Source organism: Macaca thibetana, chromosome 17 (genome assembly GCF_024542745.1).
Source record: "Macaca thibetana thibetana isolate TM-01 chromosome 17, ASM2454274v1, whole genome shotgun sequence".
In the NCBI taxonomy this organism is placed as follows: domain Eukaryota; kingdom Metazoa; phylum Chordata; class Mammalia; order Primates; family Cercopithecidae; genus Macaca; species Macaca thibetana.
In genome coordinates this window covers 7,877,155-7,896,940 of record NC_065594.1, presented here as the reverse complement: position 1 = coordinate 7,896,940, position 19,786 = coordinate 7,877,155, and the positions used below count along the sequence as shown (strand labels likewise).

The 19,786-nt window shown below is 43.8% G+C and overlaps 2 protein-coding genes and 1 long non-coding RNA gene across 3 annotated transcripts; all 3 read right to left on the bottom strand.

Moving 5' to 3' along the window:
- Positions 1-554: 554 nt before the first annotated feature.
- LOC126940786 (uncharacterized) lies at positions 555-19,285 on the bottom strand. The gene is made up of 3 exons (XR_007720914.1): positions 19,097-19,285; positions 18,612-18,746; positions 555-724 (listed from the first exon to the last, which is right to left on the bottom strand). It is a non-coding gene; the product is annotated as an uncharacterized LOC126940786 (long non-coding RNA).
- On the bottom strand, positions 1,344-1,814 carry LOC126940761 (60S ribosomal protein L23a). Its single transcript, XM_050766945.1, has one exon. It carries the CDS (start codon positions 1,812-1,814, stop codon positions 1,344-1,346), a length of 471 nt encoding a protein of 156 aa, XP_050622902.1.
- On the bottom strand, positions 12,636-13,513 carry LOC126940769 (eukaryotic initiation factor 4A-I-like). Its single transcript, XM_050766957.1, has one exon. The coding sequence runs from the start codon at positions 13,454-13,456 to the stop codon at positions 13,025-13,027; it is 432 nt and encodes a 143-aa protein (XP_050622914.1). The 5' UTR covers positions 13,457-13,513; the 3' UTR covers positions 12,636-13,024.
- Positions 19,286-19,786: the final 501 nt, after the last annotated feature.

The following is a 19,786-nucleotide window of genomic DNA, read 5'->3' as shown; positions in this document are numbered from 1 at the left end:
GCCTAACAAGGGAACGCCTGGATGTTTTTCATGGAAAATGGCAGCACAGTCCCGGAAAATCCCTGTCATGCCCTATCTCTCCAAGACACAGATGAGATGAGATGTGTGGTATTCCCACTGGGACAAGCACTGACAGGAAATTAGGGTGGCAGGGAGGGCAGGAGCACCCACCTAAAGGATCAAGATATGCCTCCAGAATCAACAGCCATTGATTCATTAACTTACAAGTACGAACACAATGGAGATGTTTTGGCTGTTGACACATGGCCCTGCCACTGAGGCCCAGCAATGTCAATTAGGAAGGAAACGGTTGAATGCAAGTTCTTTAGGTTGTCCGTGTGACCTCTAACACAGTCACAGGCCTATTCAAAGGGTGTGTGGAACTAACAGTAAGATGACTAACTCAAACCCGGACAGCGGCTAAGAGTGGTGAGTTCCCTGAGAAGTCCTTTAAAAGGAAGAATGTGGGCTTTTCCACCTCTATCTACTTCCCTCTGGAGAGTCTTTAAAGAAATCAAAGAGACTGAAGACAGGAAGTAACCTTTATCCTGTGATCTCACCACATCCCACTTGGTGCTTTAGTGCCAAACAGGGGCCTCTTCCCTGATGTGATAAGAAGAGCTGCTTTCTTCAAGATCTGAGTGGTCCTTGGAGCTTATGGCAGTCTTGTCAGCAGGATGTTGGCCGCTGGATCAGGGGCTGAATCCTAATCTCTGGGAAAGCCCTGTGGATAAAACCATGAAGAGTTGACATGAATGCAAAACAATGAATGAACCCATTCCCCAGATTAAAGGAAAATGGGAGATGAATGGAAGATGCTTGGGCCAGTTCCTTACAGTATCGCAAAAGACTTTAACACCAGGCGAGATCGACTTCCTGCCCTTTAATTTCGCTTCTGAATTTTCTGTGAGAACACAGACATCTTTATCAGGATAGACAATACATGCGCATTCATTCCTCAAAGGAGGGGAAGCGCACTGAAACACATCGGGATGAAAACAAAACACACCAGGGCAAGCGACAATGAGGAAAACCACAAAACATCTGCCTCCATCTGGTCTAAAGGCAGGGCCATTAGTGCAGGATGTGGCACCAATTTAGAGCTGATTGCCAGAAAGCCCGTTACTCTGATCTTCGTGGACCACAGCATGAACTTTGTGGGCTTGAAAGCACAATGTTGGTGTTTGTGTGTGTGTGTGAATACGTTAGGAAGAAATTGAAAGTGAGTAATCAACATCAGGAAGTCACATATCTTTTTCAAACATGACATGTTTATTTATTTTTTTTATGTCGAAAAGATATATATATATATATATATTTAGAATTACGCAGCTGGACTCAGTTTAGATGATCCCAATTTTGTTGGCAACATCCAAAGCGTCGTAATCAGGAGCCAGACGAACATACGCCTTTTTCTCTCCATCAGGCCGAATCAGGGTGTTGACCTTGGCCACATCAATGTCATAGAGCTTCTTCACAGCCTGTTTAATCTGGTGCTTGTTGGCTTTAACATCCACAATGAACACAAGTGTGTTGTTGTCTTCTATCTTCTTCATGGCAGACTCAGTAGTCAGCGGAAACTTGATGATAGCATAGTGGTCAAGCTTGTTTCTCCTGGGGGCGCTCTTCCGAGGATATTTGGGCTGCCTCCGGAGTCGCAGTGTCTTGGGCCGCCGGAAGGTGGGTGACGTGCGGATCTTCTTTTTTTTGTGGCTGTGGACACCTTTCAACACTGCCTTCTTGGCCTTTAAAGCCTTCGCTTTGGCTTCGGCTTTAGGAGGGGCAGGAGCTTCCTTCTTCGCTTTCGGCGCCATCTTGTGAAAAGGGTCCACATGTTTATTTTTAATGTGGTTCTAATGTCCCTCACCAGCAGAAAGAGCACTGAACTAAGAGTGAGGCCCAAAACCTGGGTCTGGTTTTGGGTTTTCCACTAAGTGGATGGCCTTCAGTATTTCAAGTCAATTGGGATTTCAGAGCCTACACTGTGTACTGCCTTGGGCTAAATACACACTGGGAGATACGAAGATGAACAATCCAAGACATCTGTCCTCAAACTTGCATCCAAATTGAGCAGACAGGCAAATGAAAACAAAACAAAACAAAACAAAACAAAACAGTGACAGCATAAGGGAGGGGGTGTAGGTGTTAGAATAAAAGCACAACGTGTTAAAATAATAGGAAGCTGGAGGAGATTGATTTCAACTGGCAAGATATTTAATAGGCACATAGGGATGGCATCCTAGGTGGAGGAAATAGCATTGTAACCTGGCAGATTTATAAAAACGGAACCACGGTGAGATACCATTTCACACTCATTAGGATGGCTACTATAAAAAATAATTAACATGTGTTGGTGAGGATGTGGAGCAATTGGAACTCGTGTGCACTGTTGGTGGGAACGTAAAATGATGCATCCACTATCAGGAAACAGTATGATGGTTCCTCGAAAAATTGAAAATAGAGCTACCATATGATCTAGCAATTCCACTTCTAGGTGTATACCCCAAATAACTGAAAGCAGAATCTCAGGGAGATATTTGTGCACACGTTTGTAGTAGCATTATTCATAATAGCTAAAACGTGAAGCGACCAACCCAAGTACCCATCAACAGTGAATGAATAAACAAAATGGGATACATGCATGCAATGAAACATTATTTACCCTTACAAGGAAATTCTGACACTTGCTACACCATGCATGAACCTTGAGAATATGATGCAAAGTTAAATTAGCCAGTTACCAAAAGACAAATACAGTAGATTCCACTCATATCGAGGTACTTAGTCATCAAGTACATAGAGACAGAAAGTAGAATGGTGGTTCCCAGGGCCGGGGATTAGGGAGGGGAAGTGAGGCGTTGTTGAATGGATACAGAGTTTCAGTTTTACGAGAGGAAAAGAGTTCTGTGGGTGGATGGTGGTGGATGATAACACAACAATGTGAATGTACTTAATGCTACTGAACTGTACACTTGAAGATAATCAAGATGGTAAAATGTAGAGTATGTGTATTTTATCATAATATGAAAACAAACAAGAAGAGGCAGGGTGGATTTAAGGGAAAAGAGTTTGTGAGCCAAGGGTTTAGGAGATAAAGACCGATCAGGGCTCTTGGAGAGGGTCTTGAGCCAGGGTAAGCCAAGTTATTTGCCACATGGTACCTGCCAATGAGAGGGGAGAGGAAGAAAAAAATAAACTCAACATAGGCCATCTATGGGGAGAAACACATTTTGTCTTGGGAATGACACAATAAATGTCATGGTCATATTTGTTATCAATACGTTTTATGAGTTTTTGCTATAAATATGGCATTTAGGAATATCCCAGGGCCATTTGGGATAAGATAGATTCTTATCCCATCTGAGAGAAGTCTTGTGGGGCCACACCAGGCTCCATTCCCATGACCCAGACAAGCAGCTTTCTATCTGGATGTGAACCAGGGGAATATCCCAGATGGCACATCTAAATTAGAATTAGAGGAGGGCCAAATATAGGGACACTTTACCAAGATAAGAGTGGAGTGTAGGGGAACCATGAGGAAGAGAGCAGCGTTCTGGAGCAAGTAACTGGGACTGTTACCATCGCCAGACCTACAGGGTGAGGAGAGGGAGTGGGTCCTGGCTCTGGAAGGAAGGGGCCACATTGTTCAGTGGCTGCCTTGGGAAGTACAGTGACATTGGTGCCCTGCTGCAGCCAGTCCTAGACAATCCCACAGGGAACGAACCTGGGGAAAAAAACAATCCTGAACTCACTCCTATCTGGGATCTCCTGCCAGTGTTCCTCACCTGCCAAGGCCGAGAGGGAAGCCCGTGGCTAATCGGCCTGTCTGACGTCGTCCAGGGCTCTCTAACATCAGCACACATCAGCACTCCCTGGAAGGCGTCGTACAACACAGATTGCTGGACCCCACCCCAACGTTTCAGATTCAGTAGGTTCTGGTGAGGCCTGAGAATCTGCATTTTTAACAAGTTCCGAGGTGGTCTGGGGACCACACTTTGAGAACCACTGACGTAGCCCATGCAGATCGGCCTCCTAGAACAAACAGCAGAAGAAAAATGGAGAGTAGATTTGCAAAGGCAAACACCTATAATTTAATTAAGGATCCTGATGGACCCCATATGATTGTCAAAATCTTTGCAGGCCTTAGTTTCCTTGCCTATACAATACTCAGTTTCCTTGCTTATTTTGTGAATTGTCCCCTATATTCAACTCTCCTCTAATTCTAAGCCCTCCTGTCTCTAAAAGAGACCTGTAAGATGCCTTCTAACTCATTCTGTGATCCCATGGACGCAAAGCTGCAGTACCTAAAGCTCCATCTCTTGAATGACCATGAAGATAGTACTTCCTTGTACAAGTGAAGCAGTTACTATTGCTATAGTCATCTAGTGGTTTGTAGAGTCATGTGATGCATTATGTGGATAGATTCTTGTTTTCTAATTGTTTTTCCTATTTGATTTAAAGCAACTTTGGACAGGACATATACAACGACCTTTCCAGAATATTTCTCTATAGACAAAAGGAGGCATTCACTACATCAGATAACCTATGCTCCAAAATAGGCAGGTCCCATTTGATTTGTGCACAATCAGACATCAAGGAGATCATTTTAAATGTTACAAGAGAATGCACCTAATTAATAAAAGTCCAGTGGGTTTATACTAACTAGGCCTGTAAAATTGCTATTCAGTGTTGCCTATGAAATACTTTTCTCTTTTCCAAAGCTCATTTGTTAGAATCCAAAGAGCCCCGTGGTTCTCCAGGTCATCGGTGACTGCACATGTGCGAGTGCATACATGGGCTCTGAGTGTTTATGCCTCTCTTCACGGGTGTTTGACTTTGTGTCCCATATATTTACAGTGATGCAGATGATATATGGGCATGGCTGAAAGGGTTTGGAAAATACCCATCTGTTCTTTGGTTCCCCTTTTTTCTTTCAATTAACAACAACAGCAACAACAAAAAACCCTCTTCTTAAGTTCTTAGGCAATGGCTGGTTGAAAATAGACCCCCTCCCAGTAGCCGCCTTCTTCCTGCAGCCTCCAGGAATCTTAACATGTCTTGTAAACAATCACTTTGCTCTCTCTTCAGGGTGTCTCTGACCCAGAAATTTAAGCTGCTCTTGTTACTGATTCACGTATTCATTCACGGATCTGTGGCTATGAAGTCAATCTGTGGCTTAAGGATACGTGAGTAAGTCATGGGGAAGATTTCAGTTGGGATATTTGTGTCTGGATTCTGGGAGATTAAAGACTTTCAGGTGCCTTTAGGATAGATCTTTCATGAAGAGCTTTCAGAGACCTGGGCCCAAGGAATAGCCTCCTCTATAGATCCATTTCATTCATTCAGCGAACTTTTCTGAGTACCCACGATAGTGCTCTGGAAACCCGTCACGGTGTGTGGTACGGACTCCTCATGTAGCTGACTTCAACCTGTATGTGAGGTGCATGAGGAGCCAGGCTTCAAAGTGATGAACTCTCCCAATAGACTTCCAGGGCCCCTGAGGACGGACACTTGTTCATGTCATGACAGTATATCCAGCTACCTAGCACATACTGGGTTCTCAGTAAGTATTTATTGACAGAGTGCAGTAATGGAAAAGTAAACAAAGAGCTCTGGGGGCATCGAGGTAGGACTGCTTCATCCTCCCTGGGGGTCCGGGATGGGCACCAGCTCACTAGGAGAAGAAGGGAGAGGCCCCTGTACCCCTGTCTTCCTAGGAGGCTATGAGCAGCCCTCGCTCTGTACTTAAAGGTTCAATTTGTTTTGACAAACCAAAGAGACAAACAAAACAAACCTGAATTCTGTTCTAAACATATTACCTCAAGCTTTTAGGGCCAACAGCCTGAAAATGTCTGCAGACCTTTTGCACGGAATTGCCACTCTCTTGGTTCGTTTGACTCTGGGTGGGGAGGTGATAGATTCAAGCCAAATTACTTGTAACTTCAAAATTCATTGATTGTGAAGCGAAGGGACCTGAGCATCATCCTTCTGAAGAATATACAGAAGGTATTAAATGAGCTGGAGCCCCTGCCTGCCCTCTTCTTGTTCCCTTGTTATTTTTATTTGGGCATGGACCTGGGATGGGGCAGAATATTAGGGGATGAAGGTGAATATGCTGAGTAGAACCATAAAGCCAGAAATTTCATTTAAATAAGAAGAAAAAGGAAACTCCCAATCAATTTACAGTCTTCCGGGAATTGCCTGATTCTGGATTAGGGAGGCATCGGAGTTCTGTTGATTCAAGGGAAAGGCATGTTTGACATGGGAGTGTAAGAAGAGACAGAAACTTTGCTCATTTGTTCCTTCTCTTCCTGTAACCAGCCACAGACTGAAATAAACTTAGAGACCCAGTGGTCGCTGGAGACCAGCTCATAGAGCCAATTGTTAAGTTTTCAGGAAATTTACCAAGTGGCTGATAAACACATCCATTACTAAAAATTATACAACCTTCCAATTAAATAAATCATATTAAAAATAAAAGTATTAAATGCTCAAAACTCCTAATTATTACTTGTTTTACTATTTGCTTTGCTTTTGAGGTTACTTATATCTGTTAAATCTGTATGGTGGCAATATTATAGATGGAATCTTACCAGCCATCTCTTCCTCAACCCTATGCTCCGTGGCTTCACATTGGTAGCTTGAAATTGGCCAGGGTGGGAGTGCTTGCATTAGGGAAATCGGTAAACGCTGCAGTTCGGGGCTTTGGCTTCTTTCCTTTTTTTTTTCCCCCACCCCCACCAGAGTCAGCAATTAAACATTTACCAGCACATCACTGCAAAAGACCCTCAGAAGTTTCTTAGGAATAGATTTGCTTAAGTTTCCATGGGCCTTGGGGTGCTGTGGGCAGTCCAGCTTGGTGGCCTCTGAGGACAGCTATCCTGAGCAATGTGTGCTGGACCATAATATCGGCCCTTCATTTGCAGCGCAATTGTTGTGTACTGGGGCATTATGACATTCTGTAGTTGGAAATATTTCATTATATAATGAAATAGAAAATAATTCAGAAAAGATTAACGGCTTTATTAAGATACAATTCACAGACCATATAATTCACTTATTTAAAGTGTACAATGAATTTTAGTATATTCACGATATTGTGCAGCTCACACCACAGTCAATTTTAGAATATGCTCAACACCCTAAAAAGAAACCCTGGGACTGGGTGCAGTGGCTCACGCCTGTAATCCCAGCACTTTGGGAGGCTGAGGCAGTCGGATCACCTGAGGTCAGGAGTTGGAGACCAGCCTGGCCAACACGGTGAAACCGTGTTTCTACTAAAAATACAAAAATTAGCCAGGCATGGTGGCTCATGCCTATAATCCCAGCTACTTGGGAGGCTGAGGCAGGAGAATCGCTTGAACCCGGGTGGCAGAGGTTGCAGTGAGCTGAGATGGCGCCATTGCACTGAAGCCTGGGTAACACAGCGAGACTCCGTCGCCAAAAAAAAAAAAAAAAAGAAAGGCCGGGTGCGGTGGCTCAAGCCTGTAATCCCAGCACTTTGGGAGGCCGAGACGGGCGGATCACGAGGTCAGGAGATCGAGACCATCCTGGCTAACACGGTGAAACCCTGTCTCTACTAAAAAATACAAAAAACTAGCCAGGCGCGGTGGCGGGCGTCTGTAGTCCCAGCTACTCAGGAGGCTGAGGCAGGAGAATGGCGTGAACCCGGGAGGCGGAGCTTGCAGTGAGCTGAGATCGGGCCACCGCACTCCAGCCTGGGTGACAGAGCGAGACGCTGTCTCAAAAAAAAAAAAAAAAAAGGAAAAAAGAAACCCTGTGCCCATTAGCAGTCACTCCCCATTTCCCCCTAGTCTTCCCTCTCCTCTCCTCTCCCCTCCAAGAATGAGGCAACCACTAGTCTTCTTTTAGTCTCCAGAGATTTGTCTATCTGGACATTTCATGTAAATGGCACCATACAATAGATGGCCTTTTCTGACCCACTTCTTACACGTAACATAATGTGTTCAAGGTTCATCCATGTTGCCGCATTTGTCAGTACATACTTCATTCTTTTTTATTGCTGCATATTCCTGTGGTTGGATATACTACCTTTTTTGGTCCTTTCATCAGTTGATGGATATTTGGATTGTTTCAACTTTTTGACTATTATGAATAAATGCTGCTATGAATATTCGTGTACAAGATTTTTTGTGGGCGTAAGTTTTCATTTATGTTGAGTATTCACCTACCTAGGAGTGAAATTGCGGGGATAATATGCTAACTGTGTGTTTAACTATTTGAAGAACTGCAAAATATTTTCCAAAGAGGCTGCACCATTTTACATTTCCACCAGCAATGTACAAAGGTTCCAATCTCTCTACACCCTCACCAATATTTGTTATCTGATTTCTTTATTTTAGGCATCCTAGTGGGTGTGAGATGGTATCTCATTGTGGTTTTGATTTGTATTTTCTTAATGACTAGTAATGTAGAGCATCTTTTCCTGGGCTTGTTGGCCATCTGTATATCTTCGGAGAAATTTTCATTCCAATTATTTGCTCATTTGTAAATCGAGTTGTCTTTTTTATTGTTGAGCTGTAACACTTCTGGATTCAAGTTGCTTATGAAATATATGATTTGTAATTATTTTCTCCCATTGTGTGGCTTGTCTTCACTTTCTTGATTGTGTCCTTTGAATCACAAAGGTTTTTAATTTTGATGGAAGTCCAGTTTATTTTTGTTGTTGTGGTGCTTTCAGCATTATATATCTAAGAAGGTTTTGCCTAACCCAAGTCCACAAAGACTTACTCCTGTTTTCTTCTAGGAGTTTTGTAGTTTTAGCTTTTATATTTAGATCTATGATATATTTGGAGGAATTTTCATGTACAGTGTAAGGGAAAGATCCAACTTTATTCTTTTGCATGTGGATATTCAGTTGTCCTAGCACCATTTGTTGAAAATAATATTATTTCCATAGTGAATTCTCTTGGCGTGGAATAGATTTTGAAGCGTTACCTTACTTTTTCACCTGATGCTACCCCTAATTTCTTTAAACATCTATTCATTTCCATTGATCATTTCTGGCCTCATAGCTCAGGCCGCTTGGCTAAGCCCTCCCCTAAGGCACCCATTTTCGCACACACTGGTGTATAGAGCCCAGACAGAAGGCGGTCTCTAATCTCCATGTGGATTAGCCAGGGTAGACCAAGTACTATAACAAACAGCCTCCTCCACCTCAGTGGCCCTACACAATCAAAGTTTATTTTTCTCTTATGGTCGTCCCGTGTGAGTTGGTGGGGGAAGGGGTGTTCCATGCACGTACTCAGGGCTCGGTCTCCTTCCAGCTAGAGCTCTTCTGTCGCCTTGGGCTTTATAGTCCTCTTTTTTCCCTTAGCTGCTGACCAGACCCAGATGGTCAGGTCTGCTGTCCCCAAGGGCTTATTGTCCTTCACTAGATCTTCTGGATCTGGCCAGTAGTCAAAGGAAGAAAGAGAGAGAACATGGAGGATCTTGCAGGAGTTTTTTTAAGAGCCAGGCTTGGAAGCACCACACATCATTCCTACTTCCCCAAGATTCACCATACAGCTCCAACTGGCTGCAAGATAAACTGAAAGATGTCGACTCACTGTATGCTGGGAGGAAAGAGAGACAGAATTTGGTGAACATACAGCAGTCTCTGCTGTAACATCTATATAATATATTTTAAGAATTGACCCCCCAAAATTGTGAGTGTGAATATGTTTGCTCCTAGCTGCTGCAGAACCCGTCCACCTCCAATCTCCCTCCTCCACATTCTGTGATAGGGGCATGCCTCTCCAGCAGCTCAGTTGCAGTTTGTGTGAGCCCCCTTGAAAGGCAGTTCCTGGTTTGAAGAAACGCAAAGATCTGTCTGAGCGGAAGAGAGAGCAGAACTGCAGCAGTCTATGGGAAATCCAGTAGAAAATTCCAGGGGGAGCGAGCCGGTTTCCTGAAAGTTTAAGCTCAAGGGGACCTGAACAATGTATCATGGCAAATCCTTGGGTGTTGAGTATGCTAAGGTTATAGTCTGTATTATGAATTTGTCTTGTAAATGTCCACTTATTGAATGTCATAAACTGAGGGATTATGAACAAATGAGGCATGAAGACAGAACGGATTTCTCCTGTCTGGAAAGAACTCCTAGGATTGAAATTTCGTGGGCCTCTGATTAAACTGTGCTTTTGCTGCATGTCCTATGAGACACTGATTTTTCCTTGTCTCTTCTATGTTCTTCTGCTGACGCTGAAGTCCTTTCTTCCACTCTGCCATTCACAGGAGCAGAAGAAGCAACTACATGTTTTCCAGAGCCCTCATCGAGAAAATAAGAAGGTACCTGGTCTCTCCTACACCATGTGCTGTCCCCAGTAAACTAGCCCCGTCCTTTTGTCTTTTCCTCATGCAGGCCTCAACTGCTGGTCCCCTTTGTAAGGGCTCCAAGCCCCCTGCACCTCACTCTAAATCTGGGCCCTCAACTGAACTGATACCCATGTTAGAGGAAACATATTTGTGCATTTCTGAAAGACTCAATTTGCCAACTTTTCAGAAAATCGCAGACCCCGTCTGCGATTTGCTCCTTCACTACTGATTTTGAATAATATCGTGTGTGGCTTGGCGTTTGCTTCCTTCTACTCTGACTGTCCCTTGAAATATGTCTCGGGCCACACCCTCTACCTGGATCGCCCACTTCACTCCAAAAGCCCCCTCCTACCAATATTCAAATAATTCTAAAATCACACTTCGCTCACAGAACCTTTCCCAGTAAACTGGGACCAGGATGATGGTTCTCTCCTTCCCCCACCCCCAAAACCCATCCTGTCTGGACCTGCCATGCACGGGTCATTCGTCACACAACCACACCAAAAACTCTTGCACCATTTCTTTATTCATTACATTTCACTAATTAACACATTTGTTATTTGTCTCGGGCTGGTTTGCCCAGTTGTAGCTGTCAGTCTGAATCAGTGAGCTCCATCTGACACTGCAAACTTCTAGAATAAGGGATCCTTTCATTCTTGATTATAGCCACCAATAATCATGTTCTGTTTTTTCTTGGGTTCTGGCCTGTGGTCACACAAAACATCAGAACTGAAGTGATGCCTTTAGCTCCCACAATGCATATGGTGACTAAAGGGAAAGTGGAGTGAGCCCAACAGATACTAAGACCATTTATCATGGGCCCTGATTTAAACACAGCACCTTAGGGATTCTTGCCTGAACCCAGTGAGGAGCATAGCTTCAGCCTCATTTTCTAGATGAGACTCAGAGAGGTTCAGTAGCTTGCCCAAAATCAAACCCTAAATTCTGGAACCATTATGCAAATCACGTCTGTCTGATTTTCTGTTTCTTGATGCCTCCCTAAGCCCAAGTGGCAGGTGTTACTGTTCAGCACACTTGCTTAGAATAAAGTGCCTCAGAGCTTTCTCTACATACATGTGTTGATCACAAAGGAGAGAGGATAGCAGCAAAAATCCATCTCTTCTATTAAACCACTAGCTCAATACATATGCCCTGTTGATAATAGGTGAGTACTTTCATTTAGGTACTCATCTATCAAGAATGATAGCAAGTGCAATGAAATGGATAGAGACATCCCATTCCCCTCCCCCAACCCCATGAAGGAGCTGAGTAATATTTTCATAGAGAAAAATTATATGGTCATAAGAATGAGTTTGGGACTCAGTTCTTTCCTATATGTTGGTGAGAATGGATTGCTTTGAGGAAAGATAACAGGCTAGCATGTATGGACTAAAAAGTATTTAAAGGGTCTCTTTCTCTGCACATAGCTGGGCTCGTAAAGTTCTTTTATAGCCTACAGCAGTGACCCAGGTAGTGTTCAGGTACGTGGAAAGGGTTTTAGAGAAGATTCCATTAAGTTCACAGTGAAAGGCTTTTGGCTTTTGATTATTAGCAACTGATAGGACCATCGGGATGTGCAGATGGAGTGCAGTTTATTCCCAATGAGGCTATTTCTGTCATCAGCCAGGTCTTCTCCCAGATCTTCTCCCAGATCCTCCTCCCTCACAACCACTACCTGGCCTGGCAGGCAGCAGTGAGGGTGAGAGTCACGGAGAGGGAAACAAAAGCAACAGTAATGCCATTTACCTACCCCTGATCTCAAAATATAGTGGCTTGAAGCAGCTATTCCTTTGCTCGCTAATTTATGGGTTAGTAATTTGGACTGTGCTAAGCTAGGACAGCTGATCTGTGCTCTGAGCGCTGTTGGTAGTGCTCAATCATGTGGCCAGGTCTTGGCTAGGATGGCTGGGCTGGCTGAGTCTCCCTCCACGTGTTCTTTCGCCCTCTAGGAGGCTAACTTGGGCTGTCTACGTATTGAAGGAAGAATCCCTACCAGCTGGAGAGAGTAGGTCCCATTGTAAATTGCTTTTCAAGCCTCTGCTTGCATCAGTCTTGCCAATATCTCATTGATTGAAGCAAGTCACACCGCCAAACCTAGCATCAAAGTGAGAGGGAACTATGCAAGGAGATGAGTTCAGGGAGATGTGATGTATTGAGGACCATCAGTGTAACAACCTACCATACCATATTTTATAGAATATATGCTACAGTGTGTTTTATGCTCTCCATATGAGCAACTTTTTCTTTTGGAATAATTTGTTCTTTTTTTTGCCTCAAAAAGTGACATTTATTCAAAGAAAAAAAAAAAATGACAAGATGTCCATCCCTTGGCTTCCTTCCCTCTCCCACCCCTGCTGCTCCTCAGGCCCCCAAGATTGAACTCTGGCTGGGGCTAGGAAGCAGGACAGCACCTCAGAAGAAGTCAGCAACATTGAGGCGCATTTCCTCATGGAGGTGTTGTAGAAGGTCTCGATGTCTCGAAGAGTCCTCTTGTCTTCTTCTGTCACCATGTTAATAGCCACACCTTTACGGCCAAACTGTCCACCTCGGCTCGTTCTGTGGAAATGTTTTCCCTATTTGTGGGAAGGTCGTAGTTGATGACTAAAGAAACCTGCTGCACATCACTGCCTCTGGCCAGCAGGTCAGTGGTAATCAAAACTCTGCTAGAGCCAGAACCAAACTCCCTCATGATCATGTCTCGTTCTTTTCAGTCTGTATCTCCATGCATGGCCGAGACAGTGAAATCTCGAGCATGCATCTTCTCGGTGAGCCAGTCCACCTTCCTTTGGGTGTTGAGGAAGATGACTGCCTGGGTGATGGTCAGGGTTTCATACAAGTCACGCAGTGTGTCCAGCTTCCCCTCTTCTCGTTCTACGTTGATGTAGAATTGGCGGATACCCTCCAGGGTCAACTCTTCCTTCTTGACAAGAATCCGAATGGGGTCCCTCATGAACTTCTTGGTCACCTCAAGCACATCAGAAGGCATTGTAGCTGACGGCAAAACTACCTGGGTGTTGCTGTGAAGCTTTTGGAATATGTCATAGATCTGGTCCTTGAATCCACGGCTTAACATTTCATCAGCTTTGTCCAGTACAAACATCTTGATGTATTTGGGAGACAGGTATCTCCGGTTAAGCATATCAAACACATGGCCAGGGGTACCCACGATGATATGGGGAGCTAGATCATCTAGAAAACCCAGAGATTGGTCCAGGAGAGACCCAGCATGTGACCCCTGCCTCACAAATAGTCAGACTGTTTGTGTCTGTAGCCCACAAGGCTACAGCGATCCAGGGAGAGGAGACTGCCTCCCCGCTCCGGGCAGCCCAGCAAGGAGCTGTCCCCACTACTCTGTTCCACCTTCTGCTGCGACCCAGGAGGGTAGGTCCAGGGGAGCTGGAGGGGCAAAGTGTGTACCCTCCATGCCTTTGTCTCCTATGTCAAGGTGCTGTCAAGATACACAGCAAGGAGTATGAGATACATACTCCTTGAAGAGGAGGCTGACTTCAAGTAGGATCAAAGGTTACTATTTTAAAAACAAAACTTTTTATTATAGATTATTTCAAACACAGTGCGCAGCTTTGAAAAATATCATTCATTCATTCATTCATTGATTCATTCAATAAATGAAGGGACAGACTCCCAGATAAGCAACTGCAGAGTGGGTATGCCCAACCAGACCTCAACTCCGTCCCCAGTTGTGATTGTCTTCTGTCTAAAAGTTGTGCAGACATTGGCTGATGCTGCCCAGATGTGGAGAAAGATGTAAGACAGACAGCCAAAAGAGGGGTTCTATTTCACAAAACAGAAAGAATAGTGTGGTGACTCCTCCCACCAACCTTCAATAATGACCAACTCAGCCAGTTTTGCTGGTCCATACTTACCCTCCAACTTCCCCATCCCAATTATTTTTAAGCAAGTCTCAGATGTCAGACTATTTTACCATAAATATTTTCGTATATACCACCAAAAGATAAGGACTTAAAATAGCCATTATATTCCTGAATATTATCAGATGTTCCCAGATTGTACCATAATTTTGTATAGTTTGATTAGGAATCCAAATAAGTTCTATACATTGCACTTGATGTTTATATCTTTTCAGAGTCCTTGGCTGGGCGTGGTAGCTCACGCCTGTAATCCCAGCACTTTGGGAGGCCAAGGCAGGTGGATCACCTGAGGTCGGGAGTTCAAGACCAGCCTGACCAACATGGAGAAACCCCGTCTCTACTAAAAATACAAAATTAGCCAGGTAGGTGTGGTGATGCATGCCTGTAATCCCAGCTACTAGGAAGGCTGAAGCGGGAGACTCGCTTGAACCCGGGAGGCAGAGGTTGCAGTGAGCTGAGATGGTGCCATTGCACTCCAGCCTAGGCAACAAGAGTGAAACTGTGGGCCGGGCGCCGTGACTCACGCCTATAATTCCAGCACTTTGGGAGGCCGAGGTGGGCGGATCACAAGGTCAGGAGATCGAGACCATCCTGGCTAACATGGTGAAACCCCGTCTCTACTAAAAATACAAAAAATGAGCCAGGCATGGTGGCGGGCACCTGTAGTCCCAGCGACTCGGGAGGCTGAGGCAGGAGAATGGCATGAACCCGGGAGGCAGAGCTTGCAGTGAGCCGCGATCGCGCCACTGCACTCCAGCCTGGGCGACAGTGCGAGACTCCATCTCAAAAAAAAAAAAAAAGAATCCTTTAATCTGTGGTTTCTTCTGCCTTCTACTTTATTTTCTTGCAATTTATTAAAGAAATTTGGTTGTTTTTCCTGTAGAGTTTCCTACAGTCTGGGTTTTGCTGATTGCTTCCAAGTGACCTTGGTAACATGTTCCTCTGTCCCACATTTTCTATAAATTGGGTAGTTAGATCAAGAGGCTTGATCAGATTTAATTTTTTTTTTTTTTTTGGCAAGATTATGTTACAGGTTATTTCTTTCTTTTTATTGTGGCAAAAAATAAAATAAAATAAAACCACATACTTAAAATGTATAATCTTAAGTATTTTCAAGTGTACGGTTCAGTAGCTTTTGTATCTTCACACTGTTGTGCAACCATCACCACCATCCCTCTCCAGAACCTTTCCATCTTGCAAAACTAAAGCTCTGCACCCATTAAACAAAAGCTCCTCATTGCCCCCATTCCAGCACCTGGCAATCACCGTTCTACTTTCTGTCTCTATGAATCGGACTACTCTAGGTACTTCATGTAAGTGGAATCACACAATATTTGTCTTTTGGTGACTGGTTTGTTCCACTATCATAGTGTTCTCAGGGTTCATGTCGTAGCATGCATCAGAATTCCCTTCACTTTCAGGGCCTCCATTGTATGCGTGTACCAGGTTTGTTTATCCATTCATCCATCAATCTGCCCAGTCTTTGGCCGTTTACACCTTTTGACTATAATGCTGCTATAAACATGGGTGTGCAAATATCGCTTCAAGATCGTTCATTTAATTCTTGTGGGTATATACCTAGAAATCAAAGGACTGGATCCTAAGGTCATTCTATTTCTCATATTTTGAGGAAACTTCAAACTGTGTTCCACAGCAGCTGCACCATTTTACAATTCCACCAGCAACGTGCAAGCGTTCCAATTTCTCTGCCTCTGCTCCAACACTTGTTTTATTTTTGTTTAATTGCTACACATTTTTTGTTTTTTGATTAGCCATCCTCCCAGGTGTGAGGTTATATTTTATTGTGGTTTTGATTTGCATTTTCCTAATGATCAGTGACGGTGACGCTGAGCGTCTTTCATATGCTTGTTGGCCATTTGTATATCATATTTAGAGAAATGTCTGAGTCTTTTGCCCATTTTTTTAATTGAACTTTTTGTTTTTGTTGAGTTGTAGGAATTCTTTATGTATTCTGGATCCTAACCCCTTATAACCCTTGTATGAATTGCAAATATGTTCTACCATTCTGTGGGTTATTTTTTCATTCTGTTGATTGTCTTTTGATACACAGAAGCTTTTAATTTTGATGTAGTCCCATTTGTCTATTTTTACTTTTGTTGACTGTTCTTTTGGTATCATACTGAGGAAATCCTTGATAAATCCAATATTGTGAAGCTCTCCCCTTATGCTTTTTTCTACAGTTGTCTTTTTAGCCATTATTGGTGATTATTGCCAAGAACAATGATTTCACCAGAGGTTCCAAAAAATGTGATATTCCAATTTAATCCTTCTTCCTTTATTAGCTGAAATACTTCTGTAAAGATACATTTCCCTCTTCACTGGGTTGTCCTGGGGCTCATTTTATACTGGAAACATTTATTTTTTCCTTTTGTTTACAAGTTTTCAAAATAATGTATTGGTTGCCTAGTCATCCTTAAAAGAGGACAAATGAGAGAGTTTTTTAAAGTTTCATTGTGAACGTAAACATTTAAGGAGTTTAATGTGTTTAATCCACAGCAGTTGTTATTTTTATTGTTCAAACATTTCCATCTTTAGACAAAGGGAGACTTCATGTTGGCTCCTGGATTCTTTTGGCATGGCCCTAAGATTTTTTGATCGATTCCTTGCTTTCTGATATATCAAGGTGTTTTAGGCCTATTTGACAATTTCCTGTCCTAGACAAAGAATTGACCATTGAGATAATATTTAAGTATAAATAGTACTGAGATTTTAAAATATAGAATGAGACTACTGTAATAATCTCAACATTGGCTGGGTGCAGTGGCTCACACCTATAATTCTAGCACTTTGGGAGGCCAAGGCGGGTGGATTACCTGAGGTCAGGAGTTCAAGACCAGCCTGGCCAACATGGTGAAACCCCATCTCTACTAAAATACAACAATTAGCTAGGCATGATGACGGGTGCCTATAATCCCAGCTACTTGGGAGGCTGAGATAGGAGAATTGCTTGAACCTGGGAGACGGTGGTTGCAGTGAGTCGAGATCACACCACTGCACTCCAGCCTGGACAGCTAAGCAAGACTCCGTCTCAATAATAACAATAACAATAATAATAATAATAATCTCAATAATAATAATCCTCAGTAACATTGTGGAATTGGACTGAACTATCCCAAGATTCTTGAGTATTGAGACTAGCATAATCAGGGCATTTATGGAAAAACATGAACCAATTTCATGTTTATACCCCCAATGAATTGAAAATTCTTAATGGGTTGATACAGACATCCAAGTGGAGAGGTCAAGAAGGCAGTTGGAGGCATAATTTAGAACTCAGTGGGAAGATCCAGGCTGAAAGCACAGATCTGGGAAATATCTTGTTGACTTATCTGTAAGTCTCAGGGATAGATGAGATGCTCTAGAGAGAAAATGCTGAGGGAAAAGAGAAGCAGGCCAAGGATAGAGCCTTGGGCTACATCAACAGTTAGTCATTTGAGAAGAAGTGGAACGAGCAGAGGGATCCAAACGTTTATTAAGTTAGGCAAAAACCAGGACATTGAGGTGGTTCTGAAACCAAAACAAGAGTATATTTCAAGAAGGAAGTCAACTGTGTCCAAGAGAGAAGTTGAGAGAAAGACCAGAAAACAACCATTGTATTTGGCAAAGTGGAAGTCATCTGTGACTTTGACAGGAAGGGTTTCCAAGGTCAGTGGGGTTGGAGGCATCAGTGGAGTGTGTTGAGGAGATGGACTGTGTCTTCATGGAGACTTCAAGGTAGTGGACTCTCAGTTATCTGATGACATTAAGTGGCAGGTAAGGCGTCTCATTACCAAATAACAATCTTACACACAGGGAAGGAGAGCTCCATGTGTTCAAGCGGGAAGGTGGGCAGAGAGGAGGGCAGCAAACTGTGGGCAGATCAGGCCTACTCTTTATCTGCTTTTTTTCAAAACCATAGTTTAAAAAAACACGTAACAAAAAATTGGTCATCTTAACCTCTTATTTTTTTCTTTTTTTTTTTTTTGAGACAGGGTCTTACCCTGTCACCCAGGCTGGAGTGCAATAGTGTAATCTCGGCTCACTGCAACCTCTGCCTCCTGGGTTCAAGCGATTCTCCCACCTCAGCCTCCTGAGTAGCTGGGATTACAGGTGTGAGCCACTGTGCCTGGCTAAAGTTTTTTGTCTTTTTAGTAAAGATGGGGTTTCGCCACGTCGGCCAGGTTGGTTTAACTATTTTTTAAGTGTCCAGTTCAGTAGTGTTCACTAAGTATATTCACCTTATTGTTCCATGGATCTCCAGAACTTTTTTTCACTTTGCAAAACTGAAATTCTATACCCATTAAACAACAACTCCCCATTCCCCCTTCCCCTGAGCCCCAACAACCACCATTCAACTTTCCGTCTTGATACGTTTGACTACTCCAGGTACCTCACATAACTTACCTCCTCATTGAAGGAGTCTGGAAGCTGGCTGCAGTGGCTCACACCTATAATCCCAGTACTTTGGGAGGCTGAGGCAGGAGTTCGCTTGAGGCCAGGAGTTTGAGAGCAGCTTGGGCAACAAAGCAAAACCTCATTCTACAAAAAAACAAAAAGAGTTTTTAAATTAGCTGGGTGAGATGGCACCTACTTATAGTCCCAGCTACTCAGGAGGTTGAAATGGGAGGATTGCTTGAACCCATGAGTTGGCGGCTGCAGCGAGCTATGACCGTGCCACTGCACTCTAGCCTGGGTGATAGATTGAAACCCCATCTTTAGAAAAAAAAAAAGAATCAAACTCAAATCTCAAAGAGCCACGTGTATGAAGGACCCTGCGGAAGAACAGTTGGACTGTCCAGAGAAAATGTAAGTCCATGCTGCAAAGCCCAGACTGGGAAAGGTCCAGCTAACCAAGAGCAGCGTTTTGGGAACTGAGAGATAAAACTGACCACTGAGGGTATGCGATGCTGCCCCAGCGTGGCTGCCCAAGCTGAGGAGAGCCAGGTGGACTGCGAGAGGAGTAAGAGGCAACATCCCACGCAGAGAGGAAGAAGCACCGGCCAGTGGCTGTTGTGAGGTGGCTTCTGCAGCCACTGGAAAAGGCTCTGCTGAGATGGCTCAGCTTGACTGGCTTCGCCCTGGAAACAAAGAGCAAAGGGTGAAAGAGAAGGTTAAAGTCGAAAACAAACACTTGCACCCATCCTGATGAGGAGCTGGGTATTGCTGGGGCCTGATGGGACAGCTCAAGGCCACCCTTCATTTTTGGGATAATGCTCAATCCTCCTCCAGGAAGGTGTCTGGGGAGGCAGGACCGTGTGGCTCTTTCAAAAGGCAGCCTGCCACCGCACACCCAGGCTCATCTCTCAAAAGGCTTACAGACATCCGAAGCAGACGCCAAATGTTGCAACCAGTGTCTCAGAGTCTCTTGTCCTGGTGCAATAACATGGGGCAACCCAGTCTGAGTTTCTCGGTTACCATCTTCAAAGCCAATGCTAAGGGGAGGTGGTGATGGGAGAACTCACTGGCTCCATTGGCTCACTCATTCGGTAATGCTAATGTGTGCATTTGAGCTGCCATGTCGGCTTACACTCAGTGTGGCAGTGCGGCTTTTCTAGTCATTCCTAGTAACTGACGTAGGG